General features: G+C 34.8%; 2 protein-coding genes across 5 annotated transcripts in view; one reads left to right on the forward strand and one right to left on the reverse strand.

Moving 5' to 3' along the window:
• SNAPC3 (small nuclear RNA activating complex polypeptide 3) overlaps nt 1-8,575 on the forward strand; it is a 30,419-nt gene extending 21,844 nt beyond the window's left edge. Inside the window, exons 6-9 of the mRNA XM_079112688.1 lie at nt 3,166-3,248; nt 4,355-4,519; nt 6,845-6,952; nt 8,377-8,575. Coding sequence (XP_078968814.1) covers nt 3,166-3,248; nt 4,355-4,519; nt 6,845-6,952; nt 8,377-8,524 — 504 coding nt within the window. The 3' untranslated portion in view covers nt 8,525-8,575. The remainder of the gene's footprint in view (nt 1-3,165; nt 3,249-4,354; nt 4,520-6,844; nt 6,953-8,376) is intronic.
• A 122-nt stretch (nt 8,576-8,697) lies between these two features.
• The window catches only part of PSIP1 (PC4 and SRSF1 interacting protein 1), a 48,263-nt gene continuing 39,573 nt past the window's right edge, over nt 8,698-17,387 (reverse strand). The window contains exons 12-17 of one of the 4 annotated variants that reach the window (XM_079112684.1): nt 16,955-17,025; nt 16,667-16,768; nt 16,340-16,553; nt 14,223-14,334; nt 13,002-13,097; nt 8,698-8,831 (exon numbers count right to left, since the gene is read on the reverse strand). In XM_079112684.1, coding sequence (XP_078968810.1) covers nt 13,037-13,097; nt 14,223-14,334; nt 16,340-16,553; nt 16,667-16,768; nt 16,955-17,025 — 560 coding nt within the window. In that variant the 3' untranslated portion in view covers nt 8,698-8,831; nt 13,002-13,036. Of the gene's footprint in view, nt 8,832-9,742; nt 9,908-12,118; nt 13,098-14,222; nt 14,335-16,339; nt 16,554-16,666; nt 16,769-16,954; nt 17,026-17,387 lie in introns of those variants that run through there. The other 3 variants (XM_079112682.1, XM_079112683.1, XM_079112681.1) reach the window with 3 other exon arrangements.

Raw genomic sequence — 17,387 nt, forward strand, 5'->3', positions numbered from 1 at the left:
ATTACCACTATTTTACAGGTAAGGAAGAGTTCAGAGTACTGTTATGAGTCGCCCTGGTTCAGTAAGCAGCAATGGAGGCTGGGGCAGATCCCTGTCATTTCTCCTTCAGTGCCCCACGTTCTTTCTTCTTAGTTTAACATATAAGACCTTGGGAGTTGGTCCTTGCTGGTGTTTGTCCTGTTGCTGGCATTGTACCTGGTTTTAGATGTCTTTCTCTCCCCTTTTGTTTACTCAGTCCATGAGTGAGATCTTAAGCAATGCTGAGTAGAATACTTCAGAAGACTTCTAGTACATGGACCTCATGGAATCTGTTCAGAGACCTGTTTTGTTTACTTCTGGTTCTTCAGCTATATTTTAGAAAGGTGAATGCTTATAAATGAGATTTTGCTAATGCTTTTTTATTTTGTTGACTGGCATTTGTATTTTACGGAGTTTTTAAGGTTTTTGTTGGAAAATTTTAGACATACCAACATGAAATAGTATAAAGAACCCTTATGTACCCATTACTCACCTTCAGTAGTTCTCAGTGTCTTGACAGAATTATTTCATGTGTTCATCGCATGGTAATGTAACACCAAAAAAAGTTGAGAATAATGGCGTTCTCAAGCTGTCAGTGACAAGGATATATTTGGCATATATTCCGCTGGCAACTGTGGAACAAATTAGGAAGCTATAGCTTTTGTAGCTGAGGAAATAAGAATTTTTATTCCAACCAATAAATGTTTTTTAAATAAAATATTTGAATAATTTCATATGTGATGGGACTAGGAGAGTTTGGTCATTGTCATTAATCTCTTTTAAAGCCTTAAAATGTAATAAGCTTTGCTGTTTGTTTTTGATTCATAATAGTTCAAGAATAAAATAGGTTAAATAAATAACATCAGTGCCAGTATCCAAATGCACTGGTGTACAACTGTAATTGCAGCAACATGAGAGGCTTGAGGCAGGAGGATCACAAGTTTGAGGCCAGTGTAGGCAGCTTCGCAAGACCCTGTCTCAAGATAAGGCCTGTGCTTCTTCAGCACTTCTTTTCTAGGACCATTTCCCTCACAACAGATTATAAGAATCTAATGTAGCTGATTTGAATGTTTTCAAGCAAGTAAACTACTAATAGATGACCTGAAATTACATATAAGAAATGACTTTGTCAAATGACCATACTAGTGATAGTTACTTTCTAAAATGAAAATAGTAACCACAGACTTAGGTTACGTTAGATTAATAGTAAGTGATGTGTTTGTGTCCCCCAACCCCCTCGCCCCCTGTGCTGGGTATGGAACCCAGGACCTCATGCATGTTAGAAGAGAGCTACTCCAGCCCTTTTAAAAGTTTTTATTTTGAAACGGGACTCATTTGTTAATTCACTCAGGCTAGCCTTGAATTTGTGATCTGGTAGCTTGGATTATAGGTGTGTGCCTCGTAATTAATTATGTCAGTAGGCTTTAAGTGACTTAAATCACTTAAGATGAACTTGTTCATAAGTATTTTGTAATGAGCAAAATTTTATATGCACCAAACTTGTTACCAGAAGCTCAGTCCTTGTCCCCAAATGCCAATCCAATAATGAGGACAAGGAAAGTTTTATTGCTTTGCTAAGAGTCTGTGATTTTGAAATCACAGGGGAAACCTGAGGGCTTTGAAAGAGGTGGTTTAAAGGCTACATTTCAGCCTTTCCTTGTCAGAGGTCATGATTCACTTATAGACTTTAGAGCTAGCCATGCATTAAGTCTTCTGGTGCCATCCTGAAGTCTGAATTACTTTATTCCTGTGGTGTGTGTGTTTAAGAACAGATACCTTGGTCTAGGCTGGGAAGAAGGGTAGTCTTGCTTTCCACCAGGGTTAGGGAGGGAGAGAGGAAGAGAGAAAGGGGGAAAAAAAAAGTGGCAGAGCAGCAGCAAGGGTTATGTTCAAAGCATTAAGTGGACACTCATTACACTTTGCTTCCAAAATAAAACAAGTTATTCTGTCAGACAGAATTTTTATTTTAGACCCTAGTTTCCCACTTTGAGGGTTTTACAAGTGTACTAAGTAATAATTTGGTGTTGTAGCAAACAGACATGGCATTAAGTACATTCTGTCTTTTTATCTCCACAACAACCTGTGAGAAATGTGATGGCTTTACTCCTCTTTACAAGAAGAAACAGGGTCAGTGAGATTTAGTGGCCTGCCCAAGGTGAAACAGCACAACCAGTCTTGCAGGAGTGTCTGACACCAATGTAAGATGATTTATAAATGGGGGAGTAAAGATATTTAAGAAGGAAAGATCAAAGCTACAAAGAAGAGAAATTGTAGTATTAGGGTAAAGCTATTTTAGTATCTGAAACTTACTCTTGCTTTTGATTCTCACTGCAGTCCTTGTAAGATACCCTAGGAGACAGTATTATTCTCACTTTACAGGTGAGGAAGCTGAAGTCTGTGGAAAGACTATTATGTACCTAGAATCACAAAGCTAGTAAGTGACAGGTTAAGGAAAAGAACTCAGGTCCTCTGTTCCTCAATCAGGGGTCTTTTTCTAAGTATAGATAAAGGACAAATCTGGTTGCATATTCTTCCTAGAAAGGTTTATAAAATACTTACGACCTGGGCCCCATTCTCAGAGGTGCCCATTTAATGGTCTTTGATGTTTTTGTGATTCTATTAATAAGGACTGATTGATGGAAAGTCTGGTAGAGTGAAAGTTAACTATCAAAAGATTCAGACTGATTGTGCCTACTACTGTGGTGCCCAGGGCAAGATTATTTGAAGAATAGAAATCCCAGCAACTCTGGAAGTGGAGGCAAAAAGATTGCAAGTTCAAAGGCATTCTCAGCAACTTAGTGAGCCCTTAAGCAGCTCAGCAAGACCCTGTCTCAAAATCAGAAATAAAAAGGGCTGGGGATATAGTTCAGTGGTTCAGTACCAGTCCAATCCCCGGTACCAAAAGGTTAAAAAAAAAAACACCTCCGGCAATAGGTTAAAATTGAAAAAGCCTTGAAAGCTAACATAGTACTTTTTATATAGTAGGTTCCTATTAAATTTTAGACAAATTTATGACCTGAGTCTGTCTTTAAAGTTTCATGAAGTTGCTATAATATATGTGATTTTATGCTATATAAAATTTAAGTGCTTAGAGCAATTGCATAATTAAGAGTAGGCTTTCTCTCAATACCATTTGTTTTCTTGTAGGACCTGTACAAATCAGCCTTCTTTTATTTTGAGGGAACGTTCTACAATGATAAAAGATACCCGGAATGCAGAGATTTGAGCAGGTATAGTTTCTAAAAATCATCTCTAAGTCTTTCCTATTTCTAGTTCTAAAAGTAATGATAGCTCCACAAATCCTGTTGTTGGTCTGTTAAGGATCTTTGGCAAGGACTTTTGTGAATTTCATATTGAAATTACATGTATCTAAGAAATTTAGGTCCCACTAAGATTAATCTCTGGTCTTTATTTTTAAACTATTTCTTCTGCTTGTTCAGTACATACTGTTGTCTTAGGTGAATGAATATCTAATGGGTGTTTTGGTATATAACATAAAAATCCACCTCTAGTACCATTTTAAATAGACCATACTTCCATTATCAGTGGCCTCATGGTAAGAACATACATATTTGCATTTTTTTTCTGAGCAGTTAATATAAATGCTTGCTTTGTAGCCCCCGCCTTTCCTACTTTTTTATGGTACTGGGAATCAAACCCAGGGTGCTCTGCCACTAGGCTCGGTCCCCAGCCTTTTTCATTTTGAGACAGTCTTGCTAAGTTGCTAAGACCAGCCTCAAACTTGTGGTCTGCCTCAGCCTTCCCATTAGCTGAGACTACAGGTGTGTACCACTGTACTTGACTTCAGTCTGGTCTGATATATTTGTTCTCAAACTTGGTCTCAGCTCTCTGTAATAGGGTAAATAATTTAGGTTTCCCCAAAGAGCTATCACTTATGGGTTATGGCTGTATTTATTGTATTAGAAATTATGAAACTAAAATATTTAAAATATTTTATCTTGTTACCAACATTTTTGTGAAAAATGTCATCCAAAATAAAATAAGAATAGCACTGCTACATATTTTGCATTTCAAGCTTAAGTGATATGTGTCACCCAGCTTCCAGTAAATAGGCTAGTTTTGAGAGGGTAAGAGATGGAATGGGCACAGTATGATTTTGACCTCAGAGACATTTGAGAACTGATGCTCTAACAGATGAAGAAAATTCATTGTTTGATTCCAGAATATATAAACCAACATGATCTTCTTGTCAAGGTGGCATTGTCCAATTAATTGGGGGAGCCAGCTGATGTGAAATTTTGCAGCTACTAAACCTTTCTTGTCACTTTAAAGTTTCTGTGGAGCAGTGATAGATTGTGGCCTTTTTACCCCTCAGAACTATCATTGAGTGGTCAGAGTCCCATGATAGAGGATATGGAAAGTTTCAGACTGCTAGAATGGAAGATTTCACCTTCAATGACCTGAATATTAAGCTGGGTTTTCCTTACTTATATTGTCACCAGGGAGACTGTGAACATGTTGTTGTCATTACGGATATAAGGTAGGTGGCAGCACTCAGAACATTTTGTTACTCAGTTTTCCTTCTTTTTTTTCAAGTAGGTTTTTTGTTTTGTTGTTGTTGTTGGCAGTGCTGGGGATTGAACTCAGGGCCTTGTGCATGCAAGGCAAGCACTCTACCAAGTGAGCTATATCCCCAGCCCACAAGTAGTTTTTTTTTTTTTTTTTTTTTTTTTTTTTTTTTTTTATTTAAATAAAAGGAATCATCATTGCAGTTTGGCTTGGGAGCAGCAAAAATGTCTCATTTTTCCATGCAGCACCTAATTCTTTGTGTCCATTTGCATCTTATTCTGTAAAATATACTTATTACACGTTTAAAAATCTGTAAATTCTTATTTCCTCATTTGTATATAAAGTAGATGTTTTCATCCATTTTGTGTATCATGTAGGCTCTTTGCTTTATACGTTTTGCAACTATGTAGATATTCCTAGGTTTCCATTGTTCTTTTTATTTCCCCCTTGTGGTGCTGGAGAATCAAACCTGAGATCTAAGACCCTGTCTCTAATAAAATGTAAACAAGGGCTGGGGATGTGGCTCAACCCGTAGGTCCAATCCCTGGTACCAAAACAAAAAACAGAACCAAAGAGAGGGGTAATTTTAATAGTTGATGAATATGAAGTCTTAAATACCTTGATAAGGATTTAAATTGTGAAGGAACTCAAGTAGTCTGAAATTTTGGAATTCATCTAATATTTTGTATAGCTAAAATCTCTATTCCTCCTAAGGCTATTCATTTCCTCATTTAGGAAATCTCCATTTAAGAAGGACCAATATGTAACAGTAAGTCCTGCTGAGACCACTTTAAGTTTTTCATGCAACAACGATACACCTGTTTTTATTATACCAATAACAGGAACTGATGCTTTCTATAAAGCCCTCCTTCTCCTTTTGGGTCATTGTAATCAGTCTCCAAAATTTTATAACCCTGTTAATCATTCTCAGGAAATACTTCATAAATAGTCAGTCATGATAAAGATGTGGGATGCAGTACCTAATAGATAAGACAAAGAGAATTCTTAGAATGGAAAAGTGAAATCCAATACAATAGATCCAGATTCATGGAGAAAAATAAACCCAAGAACTTCCTTTTGGTGTTTAACCCAGATGGATGTTGTTCCTGTTCAGTCATAAAATAGAAAACCAAGTTAGTGCCATGTACATTGCAAATTAAGCATATGGAAATGAGAGATTTGGTAGTTAGACAACAAAATACACAGAGGAGTAAATTGTATGATTTAGGTGAATTTAAATATTTATAAATTGCGGCAAAAAGTGGAGAAGGTAAATTTTTTTAAAAAAATTAAGAATGGAAAACATTTTCCCTTGGGAAGAACAATGGTGAGGCAAGAACCAGAAGAGAACCTCGGATTTATTTGACCTTTAAAACTATAGTACATTTGTCTTCGGTAATTTATAAGCCACTCTGACTGCTCTTCCATTCAAGTAAGGGGGAATGTGCTTGCCTCATGACATGGAAAGGGGCTCTGTGGTAGATCACTTACTAGCATGTGTGGGAGGCTGGGTTCAACCCCAGCACTGTCTAAAAAAAAAAAAGAAAAAGATGGAAGATGATCCACTATTCTGATGGTCTTAGTTTCCTTATTTGATACCCTTCCTTATAAAAACAAATCAAATTTTAGACCTTTATGAATTGGTTCATTAACATTTAAGGCATTTACCCACAGCCATGTAGCTGATTAGTGTCTGAGTTCATAGTTCTGACACCTAAAACTAAAATCCCACTGACTCATATGCCATTATATACCACGAATGAGATTTGAAGTTTTAATGGAGACAACAATAAACACTGTGATAACAAGCAGTTAACTTAGTTAAAGTATCACTGAGTAGTGTTGCTTAAACTATGTTCAATTAATACTAGGTACTAAGTATTAAGCAGAACAAGAATTAGGATGGAATACATTTAAGAGATGCTGTGTACAATAGCTCCAAGAGGGTTGCAGTACCTATTGGTATAAAGGGAACTTGGAAGTCTCATAGGAAAGAACACTTGGCTTAATCAAAGTGCTCTCTGAAGTGGGTGACAGACCCACTCCCTTCTCCCTTTGCATTGCAATGACAGTTAACTTCTTTGCCAACACTATAATAGCAGTAGTGACCTAGCTGCTAGTTTTAATGGTTCCCCTCTTGTCAAACTGGGAGTATTCTGTTGAACACAATTTAGTCAAACCTGATAAACAAGTTTACCTAAATCTTTTAAAAATTGGAAAATCTATCTACTATGTTTCTAATATTGAGAACAGATAAAATGAAAATTTGCACTGTCATTTATTTTCCAATGAACAGGCTTGTACATCATGATGACTGCCTGGATAAAACACTTTATCCCCTTCTTACCAAGAAACACTGGCTGTGGACCAGAAAATGTTTTGTTTGTAAAATGTACACAGCTAGGTGAGTGATACATATTTCGTCTTTTCCTTTGAGAAGTATTGGTTTTTAATACTTAAGTACTTTTTAATTTTGGTGTTTTCCATTTTGGATCAAAGGATTTGTACACTTTGAATTGTAAATAAAGGATTTTATTTAGTTAGGGTGATGCTGCAAAACCAGTTAGTTTTGTATTCTAGATTGAACCCAGGGCCTCCCATTTGCTAAACATGCATTTCTAGCAAACAAGTGTTTTTTTACACAAGGAACTATATAATATGTGTAAGTGCAGGGGTGGGTTGGACTTCAGGCTTGAAACTATGCTGCCTTTTGCTTATAGTTTAAAAAATAAGCTTCATACCAGTTTTTCCTCAGTGAAAAAAAATGCCATGTTAAAAAATGTCACATATACATATGCAGTGAGATAAAAATAGGGTTTTCTTAAAAAGTTTTTGCTTTATGGGATTCTGCATGTTTAGTTTACGAGGTGTTTCTTGCTGTAGGTCACAATAAAAAATTCGGAAACTACTCAGCATACCAAGAATTTAGTACCTTAAGTTTGTTTGGGGTTCCCAACCACAATATACTTTTAAAGGATCAGCAGGAAAACAACATAATCAGTTGATTAGATCAAAATGAAAATCAGGGGATTACTAAAAGCAAACATCCATGAAATGCAGACTTCAGTGACTGCAAAGTCTGTGAACAGTTAACAACATTCTCAAGCCCAAAACAATCTCAGTTAAATAATATTGCACACATTCCCTTTTGTGCACAACCTAGAATGTAATATTTTAATCTTCATTTCTAGAGTAAAATATTTGTTTCAAATTAAAGAGTACTAATTTACCAGTCAAAAAAAGGAATTGTTTTTAGAAGCACACATACTAAAATTCGAACAGTACAGGAGGCACAATAGACAAATTTCATATTTTTCCATAGCATAATAATGTAACTACAGTCTACAAGTTTGATATATTTCAACATAACTGAAAGAGTCTGAAGTTTCCAAAGTGTTTAAGATATCACATGGATGTTGATTATACTGTACCTGCAAATATGTGCAAATATACATGTTAAAAAATTTGTAAAAACTTTTATCAGGTCCGTAGCATTTGTATGTTTTTTTTTCCCAAGATTGCCTTTTAGAAGAAATGGAACATGTCCACAAATTACCTGGAGGACAGGTTATGTGTCATGGCAAATGTATGCTTTTGGGTGTACATTTTTAGATTTATAGTGTTCTCTACTTACCTTTAAAAGACGTTTACAGAACAAGCAGCATTAATGTTAGATAATGCCTCTTTGATTTAAATAGCATAATAATGTGGGCTGATAATAGTGGGAATGTTGTGTTTACATATTACTACAGGTCATAAAGTTACAGCATGCTGAGGCGTGAAAAACTTGATTTATGATAACACACGTCTTTTTTTTAAAAACTACAGATGGGTGACGAACAATGACAGTTTTGCACCAGAGGACCCATGTTTCTTTTGTGATGTTTGCTTCCGAATGCTCCACTACGATTCAGAAGGCAACAAACTGGGGGAATTCCTTGCTTATCCTTATGTTGATCCTGGAACCTTTAATTGAAAAAAGGTCCAAATGTTTAGAAATATATTAAATTATTTCACTTAGTATTTATTCCAGAGTATATTTTTTTATTTAGTGCTTTTTTAACTCATTTTAAGTGGGTCATCTTATCTTTTGTCACATACACAAATTCTGATTCTTTTCTCCCAATCCATGGCTTGCCTATTCATTCTGTATCCTGAGTGTTTTTTTGCTAATGATAGAATCAATGATACATCAAGCGGTGGAATGTTTTGAAAATTCTTTGAAGAATGTGATTGCTACACCTTCTACCATGAGGCTTCCAAGGTAAAGATCCTTTAAATATCTGTAATAAAAATTAGGGAGAAGTTAAAAACAAAGAGTAATTATTTTGTGAATAATACAAGATTAAGAATAGCTATTGTGTAATTTAATCTTACAGTGGCCTCTTTTGTAATGTTAACTTTTATCTTGATATTAGTAAGCACACATTCTTTGTGAGACTTCCTAGATACATGAACAATGAACGTAAAAAGCTCAAGTATGTACACATACCTTCACAGTATTTAAAACGGAGCCTCACTTCTTGAAATTTTGTATATAGCACATAGGCTGATTTTTAAAATACCAATTTAATATTATGATTGAAAGAAAACAGTAGATTCGGTATTACCATGGAGACAGGGAAAGATCAAGACCCAATGGATTGATAGCTCTTACTTATTCATGAGCAATAATAGTAGTATGTAACAGTATTCTCAAAAAGAAGGAAATATGGTTTTCTAACCCAGCTACTCCATTCACCTAGTAGTATGAATTAGAGGAAAGTTTTTTTCTGTTTTTTGAGGCAGTGTTTTGCTGTGTTGCCCAGGCTACTAGATTTGAACTCTTGATCCTCCATCCTCAGTCTCTCTCCCAAGTGGCTGGGATTATAGGAGGGCACCATATACCTAGCTTGAAACTGAAACTAAAGTTTCCTGATCAGAGTATTTTCTGGAAACTTTTTTCATTGGAAAATTTAACATTGTTTAAGACTTTAAGGAATGCTATAAAATAGATATTTAAGTTTCACTTTCTCTCTCCTAGGTTATATTTAAATTCAGCTGAATTGCACATTTCTCTGGATGGCTGAGAAAAAACATTTACCATATAAGTTAAAAACTGATGAAGCCTGTTTCAAAGATTGACAGTGAAATATGATCCATGGACTTAATGCCACATACACAATATTAAGTCAGTTGATCTGGCGATGACAAGTACCTGTTTCTGGTATGCCTAGAGGTGTTTTCATTCACTGATTCAATCAGAAGAGGATCAGCATAGAGAACTAAAAGGCCCCTCCATGGCTGCCTTACATTGTGCCTAAATTTTTACTTTCCTGCATCCAGTGGTGCCAGTAACATTGAACAGATAGAAATTCTGCTGAAAAATCATAGATTTAAGATAAATGAGTGATTTACCCACTTCTTAAAAGTTCACAGGTAAATATTTTACATTTAATACTGCATTTCTTATATGCATTATTATGCAAGGGTCTGTTTGCTTTGATTTTCATTTCATTTCATACTCTTCACAACAGCAAATCCCAGCAATTATCATAATCTATGTGTGATGCAGATTTATTTTGGTAGATAAGCATCACTAGAATTCTTGTTTTATCATTTATTGAGAATGTTATTCTAGAATGTTATTAAAGAACTAACTTACCCAAAAGATTCGGATAAGCTTCTATCAGATAAGTTTCTATTATTGTTTCCTGGTGAAACTAACAGGAACCAGGTTAAACCACAATTTGCCAGTGTTACCTATCGGTTAGGTGGAAAACCCAAATTCAAGTTGGAAAAAAAAAAAAAATTCCCAAATCCAAAACAATCTTTTTTTTAAGCCTGTTTCAAGTTGTTAAACACACCACACTTTGTACACCATGAATTACATACATCAATGGAGAAAAGCAAATAAGAAAATGTCACAAACTAAATTCTAATATAATGGAAGATGAATGCAAAATATCACTACACAGAAAAGCAGTTAACTATTTCTTTTAATATCTTTCTCCTGCTTCACATTCCTTTAAGGATAATTTGAAACTGCAGTTTTACTGCAGTCATTAGTGTTGGGAGAATTATAAAAGACAAATATAAACATAAATTTCTACCTGTTAGTAGCTTATTCATTTCTTAAGGGTTTATAGATATGTTCACTATTTCTAATAGTTCAACCTTTAATCAATGGAACAAAACTTGTTAGTAAAGTCCTCACAGAACTACAAAAGCAGCCTTTGTTCTTGTCAACATTAGACAGCAAACTTCATCTTGACCTGACATCTTTAACCAGGTAAGTGGGTATGGGTAGGAACATTTTTAGTATTGTATCTCACTAGGTACAATAGCAATTATAAGCCTTAAGATACTCTGATCAAATAATTCATATATACAAACTCCCAGTCAGGTTCTGACTCAGGTGGTATAGCTGAGATTTCACCAAGCAGCTGAGAAAACCTCAGCAATCAATTCATACTCTTCCAAATGTTATCCAGTAATCAAATAGCACAATCAAATAGCAGTAATCAAATAGGTATTAGTCAGATTTTATACATACTTTTTTGGGAAGGAGGCAGGTGCCTAGTAGCTACCTCATTGAAAATTATCTCATAGCTATGGAATTTAAACCAAACATAGCAAAATAAATTGAGCCAATTTGCCTTAAGTTAAGGCCCTTGATAATTTTGAGAACTTTTTTTTTGAGTCCTGAGAGTGGCAGTTATCCATGAATCGGCCTATGACAAATTTCAAGGTTAATTTCAAAGGTTAACTGGTTAGAGCAAGGTCAGCCTATGCAAGCAGAGAAATAAATAATCAGAATGCTGCTAGGATCTCCAGAAATTGAATATTCTGTGACTTCTTGGTAAAACTATAAATCTGTTGGGTCATAGGAAAAAAGGGGAGAGGGTGAACAAAAAAATATTTCCTTTATCATTTTGTGCTTACTGTTTAGTTAACACTGTGCCCCCAAACAGCATCAATAACCAGATAACTAAAAAATTATTTCCTTAAGCTCTTTCAAAACAGCAAAGAAGTAATTTACTAATAAGAGTTTGATAGAAAAATTCTTTAATCAAAACAAGTTTACACATTTGACACTTATGGCTTAACTAGAATAAATCTAAGTTAAAACTGTTAGGACAAAACAGATGACTGGTATATATAATGTAATAGAGTTCCCTCAAAACAGTGAGTCTTAGCTCCATTGTAAGACTTCTAAAAAGAAAAATTCAATTTTCCAAATAATTCAAATTTATATGTAGAGACAAAAATAATTATCAAGAGATCAAAACTTACAACGCATGTTACAAACACTAGTACTAAGTCATTTTCCCATATTCATATAGTTTCAAAACCTATCTACCTACCTATTGAAAACCACCAACTGACCTAATATTTAAAATATCTTAGAAATGCTATCCTTTAGTTAACAGACCATTAAATTTTGTGTTAACATTGGTTCATCCTGATTTAGCCCATAAACATCAAAATACAGATTTATCAAAGTACTACTTGGAGCAACTAATATTTCTATTTTTTGTAACCCTGTTACATATATGATATAGAAATGAAAATACAAATTCCCTTCTAATATAGCCACATTTTCAAATAGGTTTCTTTATATAGCATTTATATTTACCACATAAGCATCATGGATTGACTTTCCAATTAAAAAAATACTACTTTGTGACTTCCTTAATGAATGTGACTTAAGACATTTCTCAAAAATAAACATTTTTAGTTTTAGTTACTAGTGCCCTTTAAAGGATCTTAGATGGTTGAACTCTAAAATCAGATTCATTACTATATATACCCAGTCTGTTCTCTGCAGGAGTTATGTGCCTTCACTGAATTCCCAGCCACAAAACTAAATTATCTTCAAAAGTTAAGTTGAACCTCATCAGTTTGAAGTCTATTGGATAAAAAGGAATACAGGTGACACTGGGAAAAAAAGGATAATGGAGCACAATGTAGTCTGAGATTAAAATTAACTTTTGATAAAAAGGTGGGAGTGAGTACTTGTAATAGAAGTAACATTTTATCAACCATAAAAATGCTCAACTTCTACAAAACCCACAAACAGTGAAAAGACAGTCTGTTAAGTCCAAGATTTGTAAAAACTATGCACAAAACCCACAGTATTTGGGAAAAGAGGATTTATACAAGTAGCAATTTTAAAAAAATGTAACTGTTTTACTACCAATTACACATTAACATACACACACTAATTGAAAATATGCTACAACCATGTCTGGAAAAGCAGTTTAACATTTCTAAGTGGATTACCCCCCAACATTTACCGTATAATGTAGCTGTTAATACTGCACAAGTACAATAGCAATAATGTTTAATTACTTATAAACAAAGATAAAGGGATTATCTCCCTCAAACAAGTTGTAGACATCAAAACCTATGCTTATAAAAATTTAAAACTTTCAGCAATCTAAATATTTCAAAGGAAAACCATTACAAACTTTTCAAATGTTCTTTATATTCCAGGTATGTCAACCTAGTTATCTAGTGTAGAATCCTTCAGAGATATCTCAGTCTCTCTCTCTTCACCAGATGGCCTAAAGAAAAAGGGGGAAAGACAAGTGTGACAACTGGGATTAGGGTTTTCTCCTAAGGAAAAAGGAAGGCATTAAATGTGCACATTTTTTAAATCACCAAAAGATAAAAAGAAGAAACTTTGTTGAAAAAAATTTACCCGGTTATGTCTTCTTCCTAAAGTAATATGGAGATCAAGCACAATAACTCAGGGAAGCATCATAAAAACAGGAGGCCTTTTCTAGCTTTAAACTGGACTCTCTTGTTAAAGTATATGTTCTATCTGTGATGCCAACATATTAGAAGACATCTTAATGAAAGGGAAGGGTGAGGATATACATAGATAAGATTGCTCTTAATTCCAGAGTTTGAAGGAATGCTTGATTCCACATCCTTCAAACAAACAAAAATTTGGACAACTACAGTTGTAGAGCTAGTTAATTAGGGTGGGATTATAGTATAAAATAATCTATGCTTGTACATCTAATTGTTAATGCACTATATTTTCATAATTGAAGAAAGTATGAAAGACATTGCATTGGTAAAACACTTGCCTAGGATGTACAAAGCCCTAGGTTCAATCTCCAGCACTGTACCCCAAAAACAAAACAACAAAAAAATGTGTACAGTCCAGGGCAAAATGGCTTTTCATAGAACTCCTACCTAGCCCCATTTTCTTGAATACAGTAGCACATTAGTTGTATGCAAACTTCTTTGGGCTTTTGGTGCTGCGGAGTTGAAACCATGGCCTTAGCATGTACTCCACCTCTGAGCTATAATGGTATAGGCCAAGACCCTTTACAATTTCCTTACTGAATTCAGGGATTAAGTGATCAAACTCTAACCCCTGCTGGCATTATAGCTTAGTGTAGAGTGCTTACCTAGGCATGCATGTGACCCTAGGTTCTACCCCTAGTACTGGGGGGTGGGAGGAGGATGACCCCTTATATAAATCACCTGGAACAGTACTGTGATTAAAAACTTGAATAATAAAAAAACACCCAGGCACTACTCTGCACACCTGTAGTCCCAGCTACTCAGGAGACTGAGTCAGGAGGATCACTTGAGCCCAGGAGTTCAAAGCCAACCAGGATTTACAACAAAACCCCACCTCAAAACACACACAGACCCATTAAACATGTCCTCACTTTTTCTTACTGCTGGCGTCATGGTTGTCTTTGCTTTCTTCATTGCTATCTCCATTATGCTGTGGCTGATTATTGTCTTGAGCATCAGATCCTCCATTTAGAGTCTTTGAACCTTTAAAAGAATTCCAATGGAAAAACTTTGTTAGAGCATACAAAATAATACTTAAATCTAAAGATTCAAAATAAAAAACACAACCCTTGAGTTTCTAATATTTAAGTCTTTTATTTTAAACTACATTGTGATTTAGCCATCCCCCAGGATTGGGGTTTGATGCCATTTCAAAAAAACAGGAATAAACTTCACTATCAAGTAACATCATGCAAGTCCTTTGTGTGGCTAAGGCACAGAAAACCAGTTACTACATGTATTTATGGGTAAAGGAATAATTGGATTATTAATATGATTTTTTTCTATTTGTTGCTATTAAGACTAGGTGGTATGACTTTATCATGACATTAAGAGAAAAGTGAATCAAATTTTATATGAAAAAGCATACAAAGTAGTAGTATTTCCTAATTGAGATGACTGTCTAATATTTAAAGTAAAACCATAGGGCTTTCCTGTAAATGCCAATCTTTAAGGAAACATCATCCCCTAATGAGTGAAAAACAAACAAAAAATACCCAAATGCTTTTGAAATGTTTTTACCTTAAACATATGCAATTAAGATGTTCATTATCATGAAACTGAGGGTGCTAAATGGTTCTATGATTGCTTTTAGACTTCTGAGATACATTCTGAACTATTATGGGTAAAATGGCATGTCTTGAATTTGCTTTAAAATAATCTTTAGGAGTGGCATGGAGAAAGCTTTTAGGGTACAAAATTATAATAATCATATACATTGAATATCTCCTTACCCAAAATGCTTGGATTTTGGAATACTTTCAATATGTATGATATCCTAGGGATGGGACCCAAGTCTAAACATGAATTAAATTTTATAAACACCTTATACATTTGGCCTAAAGGTAATTTTATGTAGTATTTTTTATCATTTTGCATGAGAGACGGTTTGTATGCAGTGAGTGAAAGTACCACCCATGTGGATATCTGTGGTGATTTGGCATGACCATCTTTCTTGACAACATTTATAGGTTATCTATAAGCGATCATTTTCTTATTCACACATAAGCACTTAAGCAGGAAATACATATATATATATATATACCATTAATACAATGAAAAAATAATGTGCTCAGCTTGACTAAGCATAGTAGCATCAACCAGAATACCTATATCAGCTGTAAATACGGCAACTTTCAGTCTCTACCTAGTTTGGTTTTTATGTTTTGGGTATCAGGGATTGAACCCAAGGGCACTTAACCACTGTGTCACATCCCCAGCCCTTATTTTTTGAGAGAGCCTCACTAAGTTACTTACAGTCTTGCTAAGTTACTGAGGCTGACCTGAACTTGGGATTGTCCTGCCTTAGCTTCCCAAGCTGCTGGGATCGTAGGTGTGTACCACCATGGTTGGGTTAGTGTGATGCTGTTTTGATTAAAAGGTTATTGAACCCTGGAGATTGGTTTTGTCTTTTGTGGGTGAGAAACAAAAGAAGTTGGACTAGGAAATGAGTCCTCTAAGGATATCCTCTGGGTAGCTTAAAAATATTCCTCCAATCATTTGCCTCGTTAACTATGGTTTTTGTTAGAACTGACTTTATAAACTGACATGGTTTCTTGTTCTGAAGGCATGATGCTTTCACAAGTCCATCACACAGTTTTACCATGTCCTCTGAAGTGTTAATATCTCCAATGTCCATGTTACCACAATCACCCTGATTTTGAACCATTTGGGCTATTTCAAGGCTAATGATGTATGATGCATCATTATTGATAAAAACATCTTCAGTAGCCACTTCCAGCTTATTAACAGACTGTGAAGGTATAGTTTTTTGTTGTTGTTGTTGTTGTTGTTTTTGCCTGTGTAGCAAAGCCATTTTTATACCCCCCTCAGCCAATGAATTCTATGCTGGCGACTGGATCCCAGGCCTCAAGCAAAGGCAAGTGCTCTACCACTGAGCTACATTCCCAGCTTGGCAAGCCATTTTTAAAAGGGAATCCTGGCAAATGGTTTTTAAAAACCTGGCCTCAGATTTATTATATGTACGTACCTGTTTGTTCCTTTTCTAGTTTTTTGTTTGGCCCTTTCTTCCCTTGATCTTTGGTTTTATTCGCTTCCTCATGCTGTCTTTGTTCAGCAAGAGATTTATTCAACACTTGTGTGATGACAGAATCTCCTTCACCAACCAAAAACATGTTCTTAAACTTGTTATACAACATTGTAGACTTTTCCATGATAACTTGACTGACTTTGAATCGTCGTATCTGAGAAAAAAATATATATTTGTAATTGTTGCCCTAATTGTTTACTTACACTTTGTTTTCTTAATGAAGTAATGTGAAAATGTTCAAAACCTACATGATTTGAAATCACTTACTTTTTTCAGGGTTGTAATCATCTCTGTGTGTTTCTGAGCTTGTTGCATTGTGACCTGAAGTGAAGCAAGTTCATCCAAGGCCTCAATGCATCTGTTCACATCCTTCATGACAAAATAGTAATTGTTAATTATCACAGCATATATAATCTATTTCTGAAGAATTTTTTAAAGTCAAGGCAGTACAAAATAACCAGTGATGACTGTCCCTTTTATCTTAAATTAATTCAATGAGGAAAAATTGAAGCTATAAAAGCAGCACTATATTTTTAAATGAAGTTAAACACTTACAAGATTATCAATTTTGAGAGAATTTTTTATTTCAGCATGTATCCTTTGAAGTCGAGAATCCATTGATGTTTCTATAAATTAAAATATGTGAAAAACAGTAAATAGTTTTTCCAAAACCAGTATTTTTTGTATAGTCTGCTTTATAATGGAAAGAAATGGTGGCTTCTTAAAATATATATTCTTTACTAAGAAACTTCATAGATGAACAGTAGCTTAAGAAGTTACCTGCAATTTTTAATATATAGTTTAGAAAAGCAACAAATAGCATACAAGCACAAAATCTGCCCCGTCTGCATCCCATGAACCGTACACACCAATCCTTAAAACACCTGCCTTACCTTGCACTTAACCCTAATTAAGCAATCTGACAAAATTGGGAAAGTTAGCTTCTGTCTGAGAATCTGACTTCAAATGATAAGCATTAAAGATAAAG

Source organism: Sciurus vulgaris (genome assembly GCF_902686455.1).
Source record: "Sciurus vulgaris genome assembly, chromosome: 15".
In the NCBI taxonomy this organism is placed as follows: domain Eukaryota; kingdom Metazoa; phylum Chordata; class Mammalia; order Rodentia; family Sciuridae; genus Sciurus; species Sciurus vulgaris.